Raw genomic sequence first — 16418 nt, 5'->3', positions numbered from 1 at the left:
TAGGCTTATTTTTGTAAAATTACCAGAAAACCCAGTGGAGAGTTACTGAAAAACTCATGACTTTATTCAGATTTAAGTCCTCTACAAAAAGTAGGGTTCTTTTCCATGTGTCTATGAAATATTCACAAAATATCTTTTTTTCTGTTTTTTTATTATTAGTTGTTCAAAACATTACAAAGCTCTTGACATATCATATTTCATACATTTGATTCAAGTGGATTATGAACTCCCATGTTTACCCCGAAAATATCTTTTTTTGTCAAATTATGAATGGTTGTTTAAAAACTTCCACCAAGAAAAAAAAAACATGGTGTAGTAATTTTAGGAATGCAATAAAACTATTTAAAAAGAAAAAGAAAACCCAAATTAATAAAAATAGAAATGAAAAAAGAGAACTCATCATAGACATTACAGAAATCCAGAGGATCACTCAAGACTATTTTGAAAGCTTTTAATTGAATAGTTGGAAAACCTAAAAGAAATGAATACATTTCTAGACACATATGACCTGCCAAAATTGAATCTAGAAAACCTAAACAGACCAATAACTAGCAAAGAAAATGGAACAGTAATAAAAAGCCTTCCAACAAAGAAAAGACCAGGACCAGATGAATTCTCATCTGAATTCTACCAGAATTTTTTTTTAATATTTATTTTTAGGTGTAGATGAACGCAACACAATGCCTTTATTTCTATGTGGTGCTGAGGATCAAACATGACTCCCACCTGTGCTAGGCGAGCGCTCTACCACTGAGCCATAATCCCAGCCTCTCTACCAGACTTTTAAAGAAGAACTAATGCCAATGCTTCTCAAATTGTTCCTGTGAAATATAAAGGGAATGGAACACTTCTAAATTCATTCTATGAAGCCAGTAGCACACTCATTCCAAAACCAGATAGGGACACATCAAAAAAGAAAGAAAAATTACAGATCAATATCACTGATGAACTGAAATGCCAAAATCCTTAATAAAATATTAGCAAATAATATTCAACAACATATATAAGAAGATTGTACACCATGACCAAGCTGGTTTTATCCCAGGGTTGCAAGGATTATTTAATATACTCAAATCAATAAGTGAAACTCACCACAAAAATAAAACTAAGGACAAAATTCACAGTCATCTCAAGAGATGTGGGGAAAAATGTGCTGAATTTTGTGAAATTCAGCACCCATTCAAAACCATTGAAGTAAGTAGGGATAAAAGGACCTACCTCAACATCACAATGGCTATATATGACAAAGCCAAAGTCAACATCACAGTGAATAAGGGAAAAGCATTTTCTTTAAAATCTGGAATAAGGATGTCTACTCTCATCACTCCTATTTAATAGAGTTCTTGAAACTCTAGCCAGAGCAATCAGATAGGAGAAGGAAATTAAGGGGATACAAATGGGAAAAGAAGAAGTCAAACTATTTCTGCTTGCTGATGACATGATTCTATATCTAGAATACCCAAAAATCTCTATCAGAAGACTTCTAGAGCTGATAAACAAATTCAGGAAAGTAGCAGATTACAAAATCAACATACAAAAAATCAGTAGCATTCCTATAGGCCAGTAACGAATCAGGAAAACAATCCCATTCACCATATCCTAAAATATTAGGAATAAACCTAACCAAGAAGGTGAAATACCTCCTCAATGAAAACTACAGAACATCGAAAAAAGAAATTGAAAAAGACACAGATGATGGAAAGGTGTCCCATGTTCATGGATAGGCAGAATTAATATTGTTAAAATAGTCCTATTACCAAAAGCATTATGTGGATGAAATGCAATCCCCGTCAAAATATCAATGACATCCTTCACTGAACTATAAAAAGCAGTTCTAAAATTCATTTGGAAGAATGAAAGACCCAAAATAGTCAAGCAAATTTAAGCCAAAAAGCAATGCTGGAAGTATCCCAATACCTGACTTCAAATTATACTACAGAGTTATAATAACAAAAACTGCATAATACTTGCATAAAAACAGACACATAGACCAATGGCACAGAATAGAAGACACAAACTCACACAGATACAGTCTGATCCTTAATAAGCATGCCAAAAACACATAGCCAAGGATATCATAAAAGATATAACAGATTTCCACTTGTGATCATAATGAAATAACTGGACAGGCGACCCCTAAACCACTAGAAAACTGGACAACATACATGAAACCATCATTTTCAGACACTGGCCAACAGGCAAAGCAAATTGATTTGAGTTCCTGAGATAGGGAAGGGGACAGGTGAGCCCACAGCTTCCCTGGGTTCCCTCCTGGAGGTTCTTTCCACAGGGCAGGGAGGAGGATACCAACAGGATATGACAATCTGATTATGCTGAGGAGAGAAACCCGGGAGCTTGGCAGAAAGGGGAGTGCTGGAATTTGGGGACAGAGTAGGAAGAAGAAGGGGCTATGCAGAGAAAGGGCTCCAGAAGTCTGCATAGGAGTCCCTGATGCATGGGGTGGAGATCGACAGAGACCTGACATAGAAATTATCATTCTAAGCTGACCTGACGGAAAGCTAAATCCCTGGAAGGCTGAACAGAGGCCACAGGAAGAGGCTGGAGCCAGCAACACGGCTCTGGGGGTTAAGTCTGGAGACAGAGGAAGCCAGCCCACAGGAGAGAAAGAAAAAAAAGAAAGAGAAAAAGAAAGAAAAATTACAGACCCATATCACTGATGAACTGAAATGCAAAAATCTTTAATAAAATATTAGCAAATAAGATTCAACAACATATATAAGAAAATTATACACCATGACCAAGCTGGTTTTATCCCAGGTCTTTGGAGTGACTTAAAGGGCTGGGAAAACATCCAGTTCCAATCCCATCTGTACCCAAAAGAAACCGAAGGAACAACTGAAAGGCTGGAACTTCCTGGGACTTTGGACTCTTTCTGAAGTCTCTGTAGGTTGTATCCAACATCTGCTGCTTTCGACAAAGTAGCTAAAAGTTACAAGCTGTAAAACCCTTAAATGAAGGTATGTTTATTTGGGACAGAAGGAACATAAAGGAAAGGAGGGTCAATCTAGGGAGAAAGTGCGGTGGCTGTCACAGGGACAAGCAAACACAGAACTTCCATTCATTCAGGGAGTCTTTATTGGCAGCTTAGGCTGGTGACTGAGGGAATACAAAGGTACATCAAGGCTCTCCCTTTGAGGAGCCATTGATCCTGCTGGATCTCATGACGTAACCAAGCTAGAAAGGCTTAAGTGAAAGGACATGGCAGGAAACACAAAGGCCAAAGGAAGACCTAGGGAACAGACTGAATTCAGAGGCCCTTCAGGTGCCACAGCAGCTGGGACGCTCCCTCAGCTCTAGCCTGCCACCTGCTGGCCCATGGGCTTCTTGCAGACCCAGTGATAGGGGCTATTGCAGTTCATGTCATTCCACAAGCTGCGAAGATGGACGCAGTCTTCAGTCTGCCCATTCTTGTGCCTCCAGTTGTCTGGCTGATTTCTGTCCCAAAACCTGGAAGCAATAGGGCTTTATTGTGTCAGACAAAGCAAGTGTCCCTTCCTCCTGAAGTGGCATGAGGAACTGATACCAGCCCCTCACCCTCTAGAGAACTAGGGTAAAGACAGGACTGGGGACAGAGGTACCCTGAAGGTGGCTCTGCTGAGGTTCCCCCCTTAGTTACTGAGGATTCAGTCAGGGAGGGACAGCCTGTGATTTTGCCAGCCCTCACCCCAGAATGCACACTTAGATGCCTTCTGATAGGGGAAAGAGTCTCTTGGGACCAGGCCTGAGTAGGGCATAGGATAGGAAGCAAACAAAACAAAACAAAAAAAGAAAAGCCAAGAAGAACACTCACAGGCTACCTGCCAGTCCCAGGACCTATCCTCCTGATACCCCTCTGTGGGCATCACTCAGCCATACCACATACACATCACATACCACACACCACACAGCAGCTGTACTCACACCTTGCTCCCAGCATTATTGAACTGTGTCCCATCTACCCAGCGCCAGGTGCCCTCCATGCCCATGTCAGTGAGGCCAATCCAGTGGTAGGAGTTACTTGTGAACTGTACCAGGAATGCCTGTGGAGAAGAGGCGGGGTTGTGTTTGACCCTGCACATGAGGAGCTGGTTCTCCAGGCTTTCCCTTCCCTGGTCCCAGGGCATGTAGCCCACCTGGAGAGCCCTCCCTGCACCTTCTGTGGCTTGCTCAGAACCCAGGACTTGTTCAGGACTTCCCTCAGGGAAGTCCAGCATCTTCCATATTGACTGTCCCTATTAGGTCCTTGACCTTGAGGGGTATGGCTTTATTTGAACAAAAACATTCTGTCCATATTAAGGAGATGTGTTTTACAAAGTAGCATGTCCCTCAACAGTCCTATAACAACAGTCTCAAGAGAGCCACAGGAGTGGAGAGTTCTATACTCCTAACTGGATCAAACCTGTTGTAGTCCTTTGTTAATATCCAAGCAAATTCTGAAAAGGACCCTCAGCAGATGGGCTTCCTGGGACCATATTATCATTTGGTGGTTCTAGACTTATAAGTGGTGTCTGGTCTCCCCAGGGAGCTTTGGGTCTCCCGCTCATGAGCCCTCTACAACCACTGAGTTAGCTGACAGTAATCAGGACTGATGACTGGAAAGGAAGCCTAACAGGAAATAGAGGGCATGGGGGAGGGACATATTCCCACTATTTAAGAGCAATCACCTTGTGCCTCCTCCCTTTGCCCGTCCTCCCTGATGACATCTGCTGGCCCTGGGTGTCTCCCTTGATCACTGAGAATATGGACTTTTGCTATCAGTTCTTCTACCTCCAGGTCAAGGTACTCATCTGAACTCAGTAAATATTTGCTCTCTACCTGACAGAGGAGACACAGAGATCTCCAATGCAGTGCTGATAGGTAAGAGGCCAAAGCACCCTAGACCCTTCCACACACCAACTCCATTAGCCACCCCCACCTGCAGCTCTGACCTGCTCTTCCTGAGAGGTCACCGATGCCAGGTGGGCTCCCTTGGACACACAGGACCGCTCAGCCTCATGCCAAGACTTCTTGACGTGAGAAAAGTAATACAAGTTTTCCTCATAGGCTTTCCAGCCTTGCAGGATCAGCTGGAGTAGTTGATCTAGATCAAAAGTTGGGGAAGAGAGAGAGAACCATGAGCAAATGGTGGATGTCCCAATGCTGGCCTTCTGCACTCTCCTGGGGCCAACCACTGAGTTTCAAATGCCCAGAGAATTTCTGATGCTCAGTGCTCCTGGATCAAGGCCTGGGAGGCTGCACCACCAATCCACTACTCACTCCTCCTGGAAGCAAAGCGCCCCCTGCCCCATGCCCAAGTGTCTCAGCCCCTCCTGGGAGGCTCAGCTCTACTCAGTCAACACTGTCTTCCCAGACCCCTGCTTTGGGGCTATACTGCCTCTGTCTCAATTCACTGCTACCACCTGACAGTCCACTCCAATTCCTGGAAGATTTTACAGTCATCTCAGAGCCTCCTTCATTTCCACTATTTAAGAGTAGTCACCTGGTGCCACCTCCTTTTTGCCCTTCCTCCCTGCTGACATCTGCTGGCCCTTCATCTCCATCCTTCAGCTGCCCACACCCATGGCCATCCTGGGAACTTATCGTTACCTAGTCTGCCAGACCTCATAATCCCCAACCTCTGAGAGCTGCTCCTGTGAGCTCAGCTCTTTCATCTCTCCCTGCCATGACACCTGATCTCTGACATTATCTATACCACAGCAGTGTGAATAGAGCTTCACAGGCTCACTTACTCTCTATTTATTCTTGTGTTCAACATTCATTATTAAACATTCCTAAACTTCTCTGAGCCAGGGGCTGTTATACAAGATCAGTAAGACATGATTGATGAGGCCCTTGAAGAACTTACGGTCTAATAAATGAAACAGAGAGAAGGTGTTGATTAAAACCATGTGCATGTTAGAACAGAGGATATGGTTCATTTCACCTGGGAGGGAGGTGTGGCTCCAGAGGGGCATCCTCAGTGAGATGTCACTCAATATAAGTCTTGAGAGATTGAAGGGGAGTTTTTCAGAAGTTCAGTGTCCAGGAGAACATTTCAGACATGGGAAAGAGTAGGCATCAAAGCATAAAGGCACGCAATGACATAGTATGCCTGGCCTGTCGAAGCTACCAAATAAGCTGAGCAGATGACTTGTGGTCAATGTATAAAGGATGGGAGATAAACTTGGACAGATTCACCAGCACTCAACTTAAAACATCATGTAAAGCATTTGGATTTTTTCTCTATGAGCAATGGAAATCAGAGAAAGGTTTTAAGAAGGATCCTAACATGCTCAGATTTGTACTACAAAAAATTCCAACCTGGGGCTGGGGTTGTGGTTCAGTGGGTAGAGCACTTGCCTTGAATGTGAGAAGCACTGGGTTCGATCCTCAGCACCATATAAAAATTAATTAATTAAATAAAGGTATCGTGTCGAACTATAACTAAAATATATATATATATATTAAAATTATATATATTATTATATATTATTATAATTATATTATATATAAAATTCCAACCTGGTGGAGGCAATAGGAAGAAGACACTTTGAACCAAGCAGAAACATCATTTATAGTGTAAGGGCAAAGATCTCAAAAAGATGGTGAGTGTGTGCAATAGGAGTTCTCTTCAAAATGTAGTCCCACACTGGCAACATCAGCATTGTCTGGGAACAGAGTTGAAATGCACATTCTCAGGCCCACCCCAGCCAGCCCTGCTCAATCTGAAATTGTGTTTTAACAATCTACAAGTAGGCGAGCCCTCCAGGTAATTCTCATGTTCTCCAAGGAATGAGAACTCAGCCTGAACCAAAGATTGGCAAACTGAAGCCCACCAGCCAGTCTCTTTACAGAAAGGTTGATTGGCACACAGCCACCCCCATTAATTTATATATTATCTTCCACTGCTTTATCCCTCAGCAACAGAATGGACAACCCAGAAGACTAAAATGTCTACCATTAAGGGAAAAAAGTGGCCCTTTAAGAAAAATTCTAATTAATGCTTCTCAGTCTGACTGCTATTAGAACCACGTAGGGAGCTTTTTGTAAAGTTGTGGTCCCCAGACTGCATCCAGGACCCCCCCCCACCTCCAAAAAAAAAAAAAAAAAAAAAAAGTCAGTTCCAGAGCTTAGTCTTTAAGCTCCTTGAGTGATTCTCCACAGTGTGTTCCCAAAGTGGAGAAGACGGATCTCTGCTACAACAGTCAAAGACCATGGGGGAGTGAGGAGGAGAGCAAGACCTAGAAGAATCATGAAGAAGGGAAGGCTGCCGGGCCCCCACACCAGAACCAGATGGAGCAGAGCAGGCCCTGGGGGCTGCCTGCCACGCCTCCCTTGTCAGCCCATCTCTTCAGTAGCTGCTTCAACCAGACCTTCTCTCCCAGCTCCTCCAGACCCCTCCCCCTTAGCAAACTCCTCCCACTCTAGCCAGAAAGAGGCAGGACTGAGTACCAGCCCCTCTGTTTCCTGTTCCCACATCTCCAGACCAAGATGAACCACGCCTTCCACACACCCAGCCTCAGAGGGGCAGGTTTTGCCCCAGCCTGTGCATTTCATTTCCCTCTCTATCCCTGGCCTCCTCTTCTTTGTTGCTTCCTTTCTCTCACCTGCCCATCAAGCCTATCCAAATCTAGAAAAGAAAAAAAAAAATTTAAATAAATAAAAAACTCTCAAGGAAGTTTGCCAGTGGGTTCACATGGAAATTACAGAAATGCTCATGAAAACACAGCCGTTATTTTCTCATCTCTATTTTTACAATATTTGCCACCACCTCTATATTGCATATGTTGCTCTTCTTTAGAAAGAAGAACCTCTTTGTCTTCTTGCCACCTGAAGGTTGGCTTCTTATTTCCATCCTCAGCCCTCTTCTCATGGTGACTTCTGTCCCATGCAAACTCCCTCACCCTCACTGCTGCAACCAAAGCCAACATACCCAGGGCCCCCAATGACTATGACTATATCCCTATGGCTGTATCCCAGGTTTCTGTCTTGGATTTCAGACAAGCTCTAGGTGACATCCTTGATCCCCCATAGCATCCCAGACCAGCATGAAAAATCTCCCTGGTCCCCTTCCTTTTTTATTCTCCACCTCTAGGAGCCTCCTCCTAGAGATGCAGCCCTTCTGTAATTCTTCATTCCCCAAAAGAGAGGAAACCCAAGCTCAGAGGCCTTCCCTGTCCAGGCTGTGTCTCCCAGGCTACTTCCTTCCCTCATGGTTCAGTGTTTTTCTTTTCTTCTTTGTTTTCCCTGATACTGGAGATTGAACTCAGGATCTCGTGCATGCTAGGTAAGCGCTCTATCACTGAACTACAGCCCCAGTCCTTTTAATTTTATTTTGAGACAAGGTCTTGCTAAGTTTCCCAGGCTGGGCTTGAACCTGCAATCCTCCTGCCTCGGTGTCCTTGGTACTTAGGATTACAGGTGTGTCACCATACCCAGCTAGTGCTGTTTTCTGGACTGTATTCACTGACCCATTAGTGAGTCATGACAAGCTTTGTTAATAAAGAATAGATTATAAAATATCTGAGAGCACCAGATGCAATAAAACATTTGCTTTTTGAAGTGCGTGGGTATGCCTATTGATGCTGTTACAATGTAAAATGAATTTCATGCCATGGTTACATTCAAAGCAGCGTGAAAGTCACTGCTCTAGTCCATACTTGCTGCCTTTTCCACCTGCACCTCATAAAGTTTCCCTCTTTCCCACAGGTTAGTCAAAGTAACTGAAGTTTCCAGAATATCAATTTCACAGCTCTATGGCTGTGTGTTGCTTTCTTACCTGATTTTCTTGGCAAATACTATTAGTCTTTTAGGACTCAGTTCAAAGGCCATCATCTCAACACAGGATCCTCTGATCCTTTCCCACAAAAGATGTCTCCCCACACATACCCCTCAGAAGGTTCCTTCTTGCTTCTTTCTTCTCCTCCTTCACCCCAGCTCCCAGTACCTGTTTCTCACTTCTCACCTCTTATACATGTCTGTGTATCTTTCATGCAGCTTGGCCCTCCTTGTCCAAAAGCTTGTCAAAGATACATAGCAGGTCTTATTCATCTTTATACCTGACACTTAATAGGGCCTCAATAAAATGTCAGATGAGCCAGGTATGGTATTGCACACCTGTAATCCCAGCAGCTTTGGAGGCTGAGGCAGGAGCATCACAACTTCAGAGCTACCCTTAGCAACTTAGCAAAGCCCTAAACAACTTAGCAAGACTCTGTCTCAAAAACTAGAAATTGAAAAGAGCTGGGGATATGGCTCAGTGGTAAAGAGCCCCTGAGTTTAATCCCTGGTACCAAAAAGAAGAAAAAAAAAATGTCAGATGAGTGCACAAATATTGCCATGTGTTAACTCATTGGATCCTCATTGTAAACCACATATTACCATCCCCACTTTAAAGAAGAGGAAAGCAAAACTTGGAGGAGGTGAGCAACCCACCATTCCGACCCAAGACACTGACCTGCCCCACCAGACCCCTCCCTCTCACTTACTTTGGGTGCTCTGTAGCTGCTCCTGTGAAGCAGTGGTTGCAGAGAGCTTCCCCAGGCGACTCTGCTCCTCCTGGATTTTTGCAGTTAGATTCTTGGTGTTCTCCAAATCCTCTTTTAACTTCTGCATCTCAGCCTTGGCCTTCTGCAAATTGCTCTCTAACATCTGAGTCTGGGAACTTAAGGCTGCAGCACCCTTCATTCCTTCTTTTAGGGTCTGTATCTCTCTGCTGGCATTTTTCAACTGACCATTTAACACCTGAATCTGGAAATTTAAAGTACTGGCATTTTCCAGCTCTGATTTTAGCTCTTGGATCTGAGCATCCGTCTGTTCCAGATGGCCACTTGCTATTTGGATCTGGGCAGTGGCAGTTTCCAACTCTCTTTTTAAAACGGAACTGTCATCATTTGCCCTTTCCAAATGACCTCTCAGCACCTGTATCTCAGCACTGGTGTTGTCTAAACTGCCCTGCAGAAAGATCTGGGCCTGGGTGTTTAGAGCATTTGCATCTTGTAGACTTCCCTTCAGCCTCTCAATCTCGCTATTGGCCCTCTCCATGGAGCTGTTTAATGTCTGGGTCTGCGAGCTCAAGGTATTGGCGGCCTTAAGAGCACCTCTTACCATCTGGATGTCAGCCCTGGCATCTCCCAGATGACTGCCAAGTGTCTGGATCTGAGAACTGACATTGTCCACTCTGTACTTCAACATCTGGATCTCTTCATGCCAAGTGTAGGAATTTTCCATATGCCCTCTGAACATCTGGATCACCTCTTGCATTCCTGCTATGCTGTCAAAATAATGATGATCTGGGGGAGGAAGAATCAGAGAAGGCAGCCAGAGGCCCATTATGTAGGGAAGATCAAATGCATCAGAATGCTTTTAAAAGCATCAGAATGCTTTTAAAAGATCCAAGGGCAATGTCCATGATACAGCCCTGCATCCCTCTCAGGCAGCCTGCAGGACACTGCAGCCACCCAGACCCTGGGGATGGGCCGCCTGAGGATGTGGACCAGAAATATAAATAAATGAAGACCAAAGCATCATGGAAATTCCTCAGAAAACTTGGAATGGAACCACCATTTGAGCCAGCTAACCCACTCCTTGGTTTATACCCAAAGGACTTAAAATCAGCATACTATAGTGATGCAGTCATATCAATGTTTATAGCAGCTGAATTCACAATAGAACCAACCTAGGTGCCCTTCAACAGATTGATGATTAAAGAAATTGTGGTACATATACACAATTGAGTATTACTCAGCCTTAAAGAAGAATGAAATTATAGCATTTGCTGGTAAATGGATGGAGCTGGAGAATATCATGCTAAGTGAAATAAGCCAACCCCAAAGAACAAAAGGTTGAATGTTTTCTCTGATATGCAGATGCTAACTCACAATGGGGGGTGCTAGGGAAGAATATAGGTACTTTGGATTAGACAGAGGGGAGTGAAGGGAGGGGAGGAAGTATGGTAGTAGAAATGATGGTACAATAAATTGAACATTATTATCCTATGTGCATATATGACTACATGACTGGTTTGATTCTACATCATGTAAAACCAGAAGAATGAGAATTTATTCTTCATCTATGTATGATGTGTCAAAATGTATTCTACCATCATGTATAACTAATTAGAACAAATTTTTTTAAAAAAATGAATACCAACCTAGCTATCACACATGAACAAGGGGTTGGGGGATTGAAATACCTGCCTAGAAGTAGATCACCCAGAGCTAGGCAGTAAAGTTTGAATTATTTTTGCCATAATAATTGCTTAACTTGAAAGTAACTAATTATATCCTTTAAAGCTGTTGAAGTTTAATTCTACTGAAATTTCACCATAGATGGGTCATTATAAAAAAAAAAAAAATAGGTATGAGGAAAGCCCGTGTTTGGTCCTATGGTGTATCTGTACACTAAGCATGAAGTCCCTTGATTTGCCCTTGTTACTTCCTAAACACTCTGTAGACCACAAATACACATTTTATGATCACAAATTTGGGCGGGTGCGGGGGGATAAGTATCTCAGGAGGAAGCACACTGTTCAGTTTACAAGGCCAGAATGGAGGAGTGCCACGCCCTTTGATAACAATGGATCTACATTGAAATGTCCTTTCAAACGGCTGGAACTTCAATATTACATAGGGAAAGGGGCCTACAGAAAAGTTTGAGGATGTGGGAGACCTGAGTAAAGGCCTTTGTCAAGTCTGGTGTAATGGCGCACACTTCTAATCTCAGCCACTCTGAAGACTGAGGCAGGACAATCAAAAACTCAAGGCTAGCCAGGGCAATTTAGTGGAATCCCCAACTCAAAATAAAATAAGAAGAGTTGGGGGGTGTAGCTTAGTGGTAGGGTACTTGCCTAACATAGGGAAGGAAGGAAAGAAGGAAGGAAGGAAGGAAGGCCTTTGTTGTCGGGGTAATTCCTAGAGACTCGGCAGCCTCTTTAATCTGGGGGGTCTTCCTACCAGCCCCACTAGCCCCTGCCTTGGGCCTGCTTGCATTCTTGGCTCACCTCATCAACTAGGACCTAATCTCAGACATTTCTGGTTGCCTCCTGATTTTAGCCTCCCCCAAAAATAGAGGGAAGAAAAAAATAGGGGGAAGAACCCAAGAAGGCAGGGACTGTTTCTGGAATATTCGTGTACTATTCCTCATGCTCTGTCTAGGTGGGTGTGTGAGGCCTCAGCAGATGGCCTTTGAAGCCCAGTCAAATATTCTGTCTTATAAAGATAGATAGATCGGGCTGGGGATGTGGCTCAAGCTGTAACGTGCTCGCCTGGCATGCGCAGTGCGCTGGGTTCGATCCTCAGCACCACATAAAATAAATACTGAAAAATTCTCTCTCTCTCTCTCTCTCTCTCTCTCTCTCTCAAAAAAAAAAAAAAAAAAAGATAGATCAGTGCTGGGGATATAGCTCAGTTGGTAGAGTGCTTGCCTTACATGCACAAGGCCCTGGTTCAATCCCCAGCACCACAAAACAAACAAGCAAACAAAAAAAAGATAGATCAGTGCAACAGAATGGAGACTTCAAAAGTACCACCACACAGATATGGACAGATGATTGTCAGCAAAGATGAAAAGGTAATTCTTAGAGGATAATGCTTTTAAAAAATAGTGCTGAGACAAATGCCATATGCAAAAACAAAACAAAAGCTATAAAATTTCCAGGAGAAAACAGAGAACATCTTTGTGGCCTTAAGTTATGCAAAGATTGATCAGATACAAAACCAAAAGCATGGGCTGGGGCTAGGGCTCAGTGGTAGCGCACTTGCCTAGCATGTGTGAGGCAGTGAGTTCGATTCCCAGCACCATATATAAATAAATAAAACAAAGGTCCATTGGCACCTAAAAATAAAAAAAAAAGACCAAAAGCATGGTCCATTACAGGAAAGAAAGAGGGAGAGAGAGAAAGAGAGGGAGAGAGGCTGAGGGTATGGCTCAGTGGTAAACATATGCTTAGCATGCACAAGGCCCTGGGTTTAATCCCCAGCACCAATAAATAAATAGGGCTATCAGAATTACAATCTTGGGCTGAGGATATAACTCAACTGGTATAGTGCTTGCCTCACTTGCACGTGGCCCTGGGTTCAATCCCCAGCAACACACACACACACACACACACACACACACACACAAAATACAATCTTATTCAGAGAATAAAAAAGCAAGTCATAGATGCAGAGAAAATATTTGCAAATTACATGACCAGTAAAGAATTAAAAATGAGTGCATATGTCATGTCCCCTTTTATATAAAATGCTAGAAAAAGCAAACTAATCTTCAGTTACAGGAATCAGATCAGTGATTGTCTGGGATAGGTGTGAGGAGGAGATCACAAAGGGCCAACAGTTACACTCTGGGGCTGAGTGATGAATTTGAAAAATTTTAGAATCTTTCTAAGGAAGATGGAACCTATTCAGAGACCTGGAGGTTTCAGAGGAGAAGCTAGTCCCAGGGTCTAAGCTTCCAAGTGTCCCAGTTCCCTCCCAGCCCCTACCCCACCATGGCTACTCACTGCGGGGCTCCACAGGTGACTGGCCAGTAGTGTTGTCTCCCGGAAACATGGCTTTAAACTCTTGGAAGGAAGGATGATCCCCCGGTGCAGGGCTTCGGGACTGGAGAGCTGAGACACCCCATTAACTGGGTCAGTGCTATCCCCAGCACTGACCCTGGAGAATAGGCTGACCTACACCAATTAGAATTCCAGAAAGATGGAGATGGCACCAAGGACACTCTCAGAATTTCCTTCATGGGCCTCAGTTCTGGGAGGCTCCCAGTGGTCTCTACTGCCAGGAGAGCTGTGGTCTGGGCCGGGTTGGTAGTGAAATGGCCCTTCTGGGAGCAGAGAATGTACATCTGGGTCCCCTGGAACCTTCACACAGGAAGGAAAGAGTCAGTGGGTTTCGGGTCACCTGAAAACTTACCCACAACAAAGAGAGCCACAAGAGAGGAGACCAGGATCACAGCCAGGGTGGCCACAACAAGCCTTGACATCCTGGGGGCTGCTGGAGCCACTGTCTCAGAATCCACCTCTGCAAAGGAGAAGCCAGGGTGGTCCAGGATGAGAGGGTGCCATGCCCGCAGGGACAGAGGCAGTCTCTCTGACCCAAGCTCCGGGTCTATCTAGTGGGGATGGAAAACCCATCATGTTTATCACCCAGGTGGCTGCCGAAGGAAAGGGAAGCACTTGGGACATTTGCCAGAGCTCATCATGGGGTATGGGAGCAACACCAGGAAAGGCATGCTGCTGAGACCCCAGTGCTCAGAATCCCAAGGAGGCTGCAGTGGCACCAGGGGCACAGAACCTGGCACAGAGGGGAGAGCAAGGAAAGTGTGATTTGAGTGAAAGAAGAAAGGAGAAAAGGGAGGGAGAGGGGAAAAGAGGAAGGACAGAGCCAGAGCCCTTGGACTCCCCGGGCCAGTCTTGCTCATGAATCCTGACCAGAGCAAGAGCCAGAGCCCTTTGGGGCCACACTGCTGCCTCCCCACACACTGACATGCGACAGTCCTGGAGCCTCTGCTACTGGGGTTAGAATGCCACCATGGGTATGGGACTGTGATTAGAGACAAAATGTGCCCAAGGAAACACACTGACAGTGGCTAGAAACCAGCCCAGAGCCCCCAGAGGCTTACAGGTCCGCCCATGTACAGAACTGGGGTTCAAAACCAGGTCCGACTAAATTCAAAGTGCAACCCCTTTTCCTTGCCATCCTCAACAAAAGAGGTCTAGGGAGACTTCATGCAGAGACCAAGAGGTGCCCTATCCTCTACGTGACCCACATTCTGCCCTTACCTGCTTATTGTGTAGGCCAAGACAGCAATGATCTGTGCTCTGACTTGCTAAGGAAGAGCTCAGAGGGCTGGGAGACAGGCGGGCTAATCCCAAAGTTTTCTCACCTCGGGGATGCAGGGAGACACGCTGGTTATCTGTGCAGAAGTGGACCGTGTCACTTTCCATCTCTGCGTCCTTCAGCCCTGCTGCTCCCGCTAGGAGCAGGTCCCGGGACAAAGACCAAGTAACCAGCAAGCCAGTAACAGTGGGAGCAAAACGGAAATACCCCAGACTTATATGCTCCTGGAAAGGTCATGATCACATTCAAAGCCCTCCCTACTGACTCTGCAGAAACCCAGCCCAGCACAGCCCCTCCCATCAGGCTTCCAGGAGGCCATCAGCCCGGGCCCTGTCCTCTTCCTCTTCCCATTGGCACCTCCTCCTTTAGTGCCCCAAACTCCAGCCTCTGCCTCAAAGTCACAAATACACCTGTTCTCTTCTCTGGGGGCTGAAACTGGCTGCTTGAGAAGAGGGTAGAGGTGTCTCAGTTCTGCAGAGAAAGCATTCTTGCAACTGTGGCTAGTCCTTAGTCCCACCCCAGTCCCTCTAAAGTAAAAGGAGGTCAGGTGATGGAAGTCTGCAGGGTCCATGTGGCAGGGAGCTGCAGGTTAAGGGAAGGGATGGGGTGACTCACTGCCCACTTGGTACCTTACAACCTGATTACAGGAAAGAAGCTGAGATGATTTGAAATATATATTTGGTCTTTGTCCTAGGTCCTGGCACAGAGCTCCTGAAACTCTATTTGCTGAGTGATGGGAGTGCCTTTTGTCATACCTAATGACCACACCTGAGTTTATGTTAATGACTGGCTCAGGTACACTAGGGAGTTTCAGGATGGTTGGTGCACTAAAGACCCACCATTAGCAGGGAGAACTTTCAGAAACTCATCCCCACTCCCTCCTCTCAGACATCCTGGTAGGGGAGAGAAACTGGAGATGGGGTTTTACAAACTCTTGAACAAAACTCAAGGAGTGTCTCCGGGCTGGACATCCCATGTTCTGGGATGTCCCACCTGACTCCATGGAGACAGAGGCTGTCATGTTTTGGGACCCCTCTGGACCTTGCCTTATGCCCTCTTCATTTGGCTGATGGTACCCTTTGCAATAAACTCTAATAGGAAATCTAATGCTTTCCTGAGTTCTGTGAGTTGGTCTAGTAAGCCATCAAAACTGAGGGAGTGTCATGAGAATCCCCAAATTTGTAGTCAGCCAGGCAGAAGTGTGGGGTCACCTGGGAGCCCCATTCATTGCTGGTATGGGAAGTGGAGACTGTCTTGGGGGATAGAGCCCTAAACCTGTGTGGTCTGTGCTAATTCAGGGAGTTAGGGTCGAAATCAAATCAAATTGGGCCCAGTGTGCTGCTTTTCCATGAGATGTATAACTTCTAGCCATGTTTACTGCTTCAGGAGGTTCCTACCCCTTGGTGGGCCTAGAACTAGAAGAAAGGGAAGTGAAGTATCCCAGTGGATGTCACCATGGACCTATGCAAGCCTGATGTCCCTGTCCCTACTAAGGGATAGTCACTTCAACAGAACCAATATTCTCCACTGGCTAGTCAAGACATCCCTCCAAGAGCCAGTTCTGGGGATACTGGCAGATTCTTGTCCCTGGGTTCCCCT

At 45.0% G+C, this 16418-nt stretch overlaps 1 protein-coding gene across 1 annotated transcript; it reads right to left on the bottom strand.

The window, feature by feature from the left end:
* Nucleotides 1-3073: 3073 nt before the first annotated feature.
* Clec4f (C-type lectin domain family 4 member F) lies at nucleotides 3074-15031 on the bottom strand. The gene is made up of 7 exons (XM_046432424.2): nucleotides 14866-15031; nucleotides 13893-14000; nucleotides 13484-13591; nucleotides 9468-10271; nucleotides 4929-5080; nucleotides 3922-4040; nucleotides 3074-3468 (listed from the first exon to the last, which is right to left on the bottom strand). Exons 1-7 carry the CDS (start codon nucleotides 14924-14926, stop codon nucleotides 3315-3317), a joined length of 1506 nt encoding a protein of 501 aa, XP_046288380.1. The 5' UTR covers nucleotides 14927-15031; the 3' UTR covers nucleotides 3074-3314.
* Between the last annotated feature and the right edge of the window lie 1387 nt (nucleotides 15032-16418).

The sequence above is a fragment of the Marmota monax genome, unplaced genomic scaffold, assembly GCF_021218885.2.
Source record: "Marmota monax isolate L192 unplaced genomic scaffold, Marmota_monax_Labrador192_F-V1.1 WCK01_AAM20220418_F8-fsc00106, whole genome shotgun sequence".
Classification (NCBI taxonomy): domain Eukaryota; kingdom Metazoa; phylum Chordata; class Mammalia; order Rodentia; family Sciuridae; genus Marmota; species Marmota monax.
Note: the sequence above shows the minus strand (reverse complement) of the source record. Positions and strands in the feature narration are given on the sequence as shown.